The sequence below is a fragment of the Ascaphus truei genome, chromosome 5, assembly GCF_040206685.1.
Source record: "Ascaphus truei isolate aAscTru1 chromosome 5, aAscTru1.hap1, whole genome shotgun sequence".
Lineage (NCBI taxonomy): Eukaryota > Metazoa > Chordata > Amphibia > Anura > Ascaphidae > Ascaphus > Ascaphus truei.
Window position 1 is genome coordinate 129,976,905 of NC_134487.1, and position 7,862 is coordinate 129,984,766.

Below are 7,862 nucleotides of genomic sequence, written 5' to 3' on the forward strand. Positions count from 1 at the left end.
AAAAGAGTCCAAAGTCCCTGATAGAGTCCAAACAGATGGAAGGGAAGATAATCCAGATGGTCCAATCACTGGAAGATCTCCAATCCGGGGGTCCGTGACATAGGGACAGAAACAAAGAAAAATAATAGTGGAATATGTAATGTTAAAATGTGACAAACAACATGAAACACTTAACAGAAGACAAACATAAAACAATCAAGCTGAAAGAAAAATAACTATTTAATAAAACAAACAGAGCCTGCTGCAGCGGGTCATCAAGGGGTTAAAACCCAAAACCCTACTTACAGCAGGACTGGAATAAACAAGCATGTGTGGCCAAGTGGGGCAGATGCAGGCAGCAGTGGGGGTCCTCACAGGCTCCCTGATGTGTAATTTCTTTCCCTCTAACTTCGGAACACTCTCCAAGATGGACGCAGAGTAAGGGAACTCCACACTCTCCTGCTTGCCAGCACAGCAGCCTCAATGATGCTGCTTCCTGCTTCACTTGATTGACACTTCTCACAACCAGTGTAACTCCAAGGCGCCGTGACATCTGACAGAGGTCACGGCACCTTGGAGTTACACTGGTTGTGAGAAGTGTCAATCAAGTGAAGCAGGAAGCAGCATCATTGAGGCTGCTGTGCTGGCAAGCAGGAGAGTGTGGAGTTCCCTTATTCGGTGTCCATCTTGGAGAGTGTTCCGAAGTTAGAGGGAAAGAAATTACACATCAATGAGCCCGTGAGGACCCCCACTGCTGCTGGCACCTGCCCCACTTGGCCACACATGCTTGTTTATTCCAGTCCTGCTGTAAGTAGGGTTTTGGGTTTTAACCTCTTCATGACCCGCTGCAGCAGGCTCCGTTTGTTTTATTAAATAGTTATTTTTCTTTCAGCTTGATTGTTTTATGTTTGTCTTCTGTTAAGTGTTTCATGTTGTTTGTCCCATTTTAACATTACATATTACACTATTATTTTTCTTTGTTTCTGTCCCTATGTCACGGACCCCCGGATTGGAGATCTTCCAGTGATTGGACCATCTGGATTATCTTCCCTTCCATCTGTTTGGACTCTATCAGGGACTTTGGACTCTTTTTTGGGCGCTGGTCTGTAGAGCCTGTAACATTGCCCCGAACTCGGGGGATAGGCTGCCACCACCTCGAGCCCCATCTTGGTTACCTCAGTCAAGGGCCTGTCTGGGACTCTACACTTGCTCTCCCCCTTCTACAGTAGCCCTGCATCTCCTCTATCTCCCTCTCTGTACTCCATACCCCCTCCGCTGAGACCCTGTATGTGGTCCGGTAGAGGGATCTGTGATCCCCGGTGTCAACCGGGCAATCAGGTGGCTGGGTCCTGCCCAGCTTATCCGGAGCCAGGACCCGGTCTATCCCTCCTACCTCTCGCTTCCACTCCCGCTTGGGAGCTGCAAGCTGGGGACCTATCTCCCCCTGCTCCACTGAGCCTTTCTGCCTAGCCTTTCCTAAGACATCTGGGAAAGCCTGGCTCTCCAGATCTCCCGGTGACGAGCTGCATAAAGGTAACACCACGACTCACAGCCTTGTGCTGTAAGGGCTTACATACCCCTGGTGACAGTCTCTGGGGAGCCCTTGCACTGTCCCTCGGCTTTCTTGCTGGCAGACATCCCAGCCCACAGAATAGTTGCACTAGCCGGGGTTTAGTGCAAGCAAACCCCTGACACCCTGTCAGCAGGATCTCAGCAGGATCTCCTGAGTCCCCTGTAAGCCCCGTTCTCTTTCCATCCAGTGACTCACTAGCTGGTACCCTCTCTGTCCATAGTCGGCCAGAGCAACCGGGGCTGGTTCCCAGTACAAAAGCACACGGGGTCCGGGGAACTGATCGGGCATGATCTTGGAGGCAGACTTGGAGGTTAGGCTGAGTCTGGCTTACCTGCCTGGTCTCCTCGGTGACCCTGGAACATGATGGCTCCAAATGCAGGGGAGCGGCGATCACTGCAGTCGGTTCCAAAAGCTGGGGAGCATGAAACACTGTGATGGACGGCAGCACCAAAGGCACCACCGCCTGGGAAACTGCCCAACTTTGACTCCTGTTGGGCCAGGAGCATGCTCTCCCGATAGCTTCACCAGCATCCCCGTCTGTGGGAGCCAGTGCTCTGGGCAAACCATTTCAGGCTGCCCCAGAGGTACCGTAGTGCTGGAGTTCCCAAGGCCGACCGCCTGCCGTTTGCCTTGGACCCCTGTATGCAAAAATCTTCTTTGGACCACCTGGTCCTGCAGCCCGATGGCTGCACTATGCTGCCCGCCAACGAGCTCCATAGCTGCGCCGCTGTCAGCGGCTGTGGGGACCACTGGCTGGATTCCCTCCTGGAATTCCTGCACGGCAACTTGCTGTTCCTTGGCTGCGGCTAATCTCTCGTAGGCTGTCAGCTCTGTAGCTGGGGAACGTTGCGACGGATTGGGGTTACTTGAACGGGTTATTCTGGGGCACTCCATCCGTGGATGGTCCGGCCGGTCTCCCTGGGAATACCGGTCCTCGTGGGCATCTTAGCCATATATAGAATGTATCCCTAAATGTTTGTGAAACCCAACTGATTTAATATTTACTTTAGTATGGGATAGACCTCAGTCTAATATTTAACATACTCTACTATTGCTAAATTAGGTAGGGATGTGCAACCTTTTTTATGAATGTTCACACATTTGAAGACATTGTGACGTTCACAATGTCACAAAGACATGATGCTTTGCTGAAAACATTCAGCTAAAAAGGTCAAACTATGACCCCAACTTCACAAAAATCTTGCAATTCTTTGGCAAATGTTGGCGAATGTTCACATAAAAATGGAGAAGTATGCTTTTTTGACTCTGCAAATTCATGAGAAGCCTTAGCTTGAAGTTTGTTGGCAAATTGCTCAATGCTTGGGGAACCTACCTAGGTTCGCACTTCTCTCTTGGTGGAGATCTCACAAGTATGTGCTAGTATCAGACATGCAAGTTTTAAACCTGCCATGTAATACTGTATGATTGATTTACTATGCCAACCTATAAAGTCTGTGTGTGTTATATATGTGTGGCTTGGCTCTGTGTTCCCAGATTTGAGGTTACACATCGCTGCTGCCTTGCAGCACCACGGTCATCTCTGAAAACACGGAGTCATGTTGCCTCTGTCCGAGGCATTAGGAGGAGCTAGGATTGAGTCACGTGATGCACTTATTAAAATGGGATGTAAGATGTTCTGCATCTCGGCCCCTCATTTTTCCCTCTGTTACAGAAAAACCACCAGGTCTGATTATTAAACATGCATCAAATATAGGAAACATGATAAACATATTCGCTAAATATAAGTCAGCACAGTCAGACCGTTACCTTTAGCTGGCAGCTTTCTTGTACAATGACATCAAGATGTGCAGGAGTTTATTTAGAGGTATAGGCTGATCAATATAGAAATCTCCATGGCTTTCCGTGTTACCCTGCAATAATGTGCATGCTTCAAGGAGCAATCAGACTGATTTTATAGCTCCTCCGGTGTAAAAAGCAAATGGTGAAGTTACGCAGCAGCAGAAACTAAAGCCCATGGTAATGGCTGCTGCAGAATTGAGGGCTACGTCCTCAAAAGTGCCAAAATAAGTGTGTTTATTTCATACTTTAAATATCAGCCATCGACTTTGTTACAAACAATGCATCGAGACATCCGAACCTTTTTTTCTATCAAATAAATAATTGTTGCTGTAAAATAATAAAAATGAATTGATGAGCTATTCTGCGCAAGATAACAGCATATATTGTCATTCTGTGTTGCATTTGATACCATTACCTCAACATACTGTTCATAACAGTTACAGCATTTCATTTTTGTACATAGCTACCTAATTAGTTGAATAACAGATGTATTCTCAAGATTAACACGAAGACCATTTATTTTTATTGTATCAATTAGAAGCAGCAATCACCCTTGGGAGTTTCTTTTTTAAAGTCTCTCAAAATTGCAGCCATACAGGTGAAAAAATAAAAAATAAAAATAAAACAGATTTGTCCAAGGGGGGGGGAAACAGTTGCTTTCAAGAAAATTCCTTTTTATTGCTAAATTTGGTGTTTTTTTTTTTTTTTTTGCACAAGATTTGCTCCAGTTATGCAGCTGTGAGACATTGATAAGCAGACTCTCATGAGTTTCTCTTTGAAAAATAATGTCCCACTCCCAACGCTTACAGATTAACCTGGGTTGCACTATTCTACACCATAAACAAGTAAACAAAGCCAGGAAACTCACTGTCACTTGCATTAAATATATTGAGTTATGATGATGGACTAAAACAAAAAGATAAGAGAGAAATAGCCAATGAATGTGTTGTGGACTGAGGCAATGTAGATGAGCATAGACAACAGGCTGTGCAGAACCTCCCCCCCCCCCCCCCTCCCAAGATGTAACACTGGAGGGAGAGAGGGGGGAGGAGTCATATGGAGACCAGTCGTCTCCTTGGAAACACACATCTAGCCGTATGCGAGTACCAAGAAATGGAATCCCCTCTGTTTCAATGTTACAGCAGCATGCAAATGCGAAGCCACACATGTACACATATAGCACAGCATCGACTGCAGTAACGGCTGAATTTCAAAACACCACCCGCTTGCACATGGAGGAAATAGAAATGAAGTGCCAGCCCTGGAAATAGCACCAATGCTCCTGTTAATTGCCTGCCCTCATGCAGTGCCCTTCCCAAAAGAGGGGTGCTGGTCTCCAAGAGATTGTTACAGAGCGAGAGGGGGATGTGATGGGGAATGGAATTTCCCCCCTTATAATAAAGCTGTCGGCCATCTGGTCCCGTCCTCTCTTCAGACATACAGTACACAGAATAAAACAAAGAAATGATTTGCCGGAAATACATTAGTTTCTATGCCAACTGTTTGCTTCACCTATCTATTGAGTTCCTTCCTGGTATATTTGCTTCTGCTTTCCCCCTCATTCAATTTCTTTCTTTAACCCCCTATTCCTGACAAGATTATAGCGTGCGGTGTCAAAAATGATTAGCATCTATATATACTTCCAGTCATTAACAGCAGATTCTTCTTCAAGAAATACATTGTTGAAATAATTATTCTATGTATTGCCATCCTATAATAGCCCAGAGAAAAGTACTTACCTGTAGCAGACATTTCACTATTAGTACCCGGAGGTAGGTAGAAAGCATTTGAAGCAGCTAGTAAGATCAGTGTCTCTTAGTTCTCTAGTGTTGGATGTGTGTCGGACAAATAGTTTCTCTTTATATTGTAGCATTTTCCTTTTTAGGGGGTTCGGACAAGGAATGTTTCTTAAACTCCTATACACTCTATCACTCTCTAAATTCCTTCATTTCTGCAGTCATATTCGTATATTGCTTAGCTATGTGTTTACCCTTTAGCTCAAAAGGGGTTAATTGTGCCTTCTTTGTAGCTTTTTCACAATCTCTTTCTCATGATGTGTCAAGCTTCCCCGCTTCTCTTTTATCATTCTTCCCCGTGTTGTCAACTGGACAGTATATATACTGATAAGATTTCTAAAAAATATTTCTGTATTTGAATGGCGAAAACATGCTGCTCAGGCCAGACAGGTGGGAGATGTCAGGACAGATCAAGTATCTTTCCTGTTTTGCCCATTAGAGTCACGAAATGACAACCTGCCGACGATGCATTCAGAGAAGCAAACAACCATATACAGCACCAAGCCATTACTATTTCAGCACGTGTTAGCCCCTCGCAGATGGCACCGCTAACCCCGTTCGCTAACCCCGTCACTACCCACAAAACCCATCCATCCTCCTGCAGGACCCAGAGGACCTGGCTAAAACCAGTGAGAGGAACGGAAAGCACACTAAGGAAAAGGATACCTGTTCTTAGAATGCTCCAAGCGACGGATTCCGAGCAGAGTGCCAGAGTGTGCGCCAAAGTATATATCAGGGGGAAAGGGAGAGGGAAGGTAGCCAGAGGGGAGGCATAAAAAAAGCGGATCACAAAGAGCTTCGGAGTGATGGGAATAATGCACTTACCTGGATGAGTCACACAGCCGAACCTCTTCTGTCTGAGAATCCCTTCGCCTGCTCGTACTTCTCTCCTAGTGCTACTCCTTAGCTGTGTGTTGCAGTCATGCCTGCCTGTGGGAGCATGCGTGTGGGAGGAGAGAGAGAGAGAGAGAAGCACAAGTGAATGTTTTTCTCCCATCAAATTACCACGCACCATATTAGAAATCAGCAAGACATGGAATAAATGCAGGAGGGTTACACAACCGGAAAGGAGAAGGGATGGGCAGAACAAGGGATGAATTCAGTGTCATATGAATGTGTGTTTCTGATGCCAAGAGCAAGACAGTGCATTGTGGTAGAAATGAATGAGATGGGTAGGATGTGGAATTACAAATCACATCCCAAAATGGTGAGACAAAGACAATTACAAATACTTAACCCGCTGTAAACATGTATTCATTATAAAAAATAAAAACCTGTAAAAAAACTAAATTAAAGGAACGCGAGTCTCCCTCCTATGAGGCAAAAGTTTGGAAATTCTGACATAAATCTTTCACCCATGACCCTGCACCATCTGGTTTAAATCCCAAATCATATCGCTACCATGTTCTGGAATCCTGTCATATAGTGTAGCCCCTTTACCCCCACCCTAAGTGAGATTTGGTCTGTTACTCCATATTTACTGCGGTGTGGTGCATACCTGTGAGGTAACAGGAGGGCTGAGCACTTCCGCTTTGGTGTGGGGAATCATCAGGACAGGTGTACAGGGTACCTTTGTTCATTGGTTGCAGCACCTGCAGTCAGCGTGGATCCTCTGGATAGTAGGATGGCCAAGACTGACACCTTTCTTTAGCCCAAGACAGTGAATAACTCTGATAGATGTTTCCATGGTATTTATTGTATGTTCAGGATTTTGCAGCAGGTACATCACTTTCCTTGCTTCCCCTAGTGAAGGTATTACTGATAGGGCTTGAGGCCCATACCAGGCCTTCTGCGTGGTGCTCCTCCTGAGGCCTCCTAATGAGACCCAGGGTAGCTGGTACTCACTCCACAGGGGGAGGAAAGAGACATACCCACTTTGGGGAAAGTGCCAGTATTTATGGTGCTTGTAACCCTGCCCCATAACAGAGCAGGTCTGGATACTGACAGGCCATCACATCCAGCATATGATCCAACCAGTATCCACCCCTCAGGATGACACTTTCTGGCTGTTGCTAGGCCCGACCTTGGATACATCAAATGTATCCAAGGCTGCAATAGCACACAGGGCCTTTCTGAAGGAATTAACCCATCCACTGCCTGCACCTAACAGGACTTACACTGGTAGAGCCCAGAAAAATAAGTAGCGGCCGGAGGCTAGGCTACATAGCATATATACATTTGTTCTTAATTTGAATCCTATGAATTAGATATGAGAAATACGAATAAGAATTAAATATGAAATACTGAGATTGTGAGCTACAGTAAACTGTGGAATTAGGCTCCACCCTTTTCTCACTTTGCTACAATAGGCACATTGAAATGAACAGTTTGGGAAGTTTCTATCTTCAAAAAGACCTTTTCACATAGCTTGTAAGCTCTTCTGGACATGGATTCCTTTTCCTAATATGTACTTTCATGTTTTACATTAAGTATCATAATTCTAATGTCTTTTCAGTGAAGAACGCCCTGGACCTCTAGGGGGAGGGGCGGCATGACTTAAGGCCGATGGGCTTCTTCTGTGAGGTCAGGCCACCGGGGGTTAAGAAAGGGTACTTAAGGTAGGAGGGTGGGATCTTACCTTCCTCTGTCTTCTAGGATCTGCTGGAGACCTGGGGAAATCATTTTTGAAAGGACTCTGGATTTGGGGGTGGCAGAAGGGGGCCACCATGATTTGCCAGTAGCAAAGGTATACTTGAATTGGGGTACTGGACAGG

At 45.7% G+C, this 7,862-nt stretch overlaps 1 protein-coding gene across 3 annotated transcripts in view; it reads right to left on the reverse strand.

The window, feature by feature from the left end:
* The window catches only part of GPRIN1 (G protein regulated inducer of neurite outgrowth 1), a 50,944-nt gene extending 44,745 nt beyond the window's left edge, over positions 1-6,199 (reverse strand). The window contains exon 1 of one of the 3 annotated variants that reach the window (XM_075600782.1): positions 5,974-6,199. Coding sequence is in view for 1 of the 3 variants with exons in the window: in XM_075600781.1 (XP_075456896.1) it covers positions 5,092-5,139 (48 nt within the window). In the remaining 2 variants the exon portion in view is untranslated. The other 2 variants (XM_075600783.1, XM_075600781.1) reach the window with 2 other exon arrangements.
* Between the last annotated feature and the right edge of the window lie 1,663 nt (positions 6,200-7,862).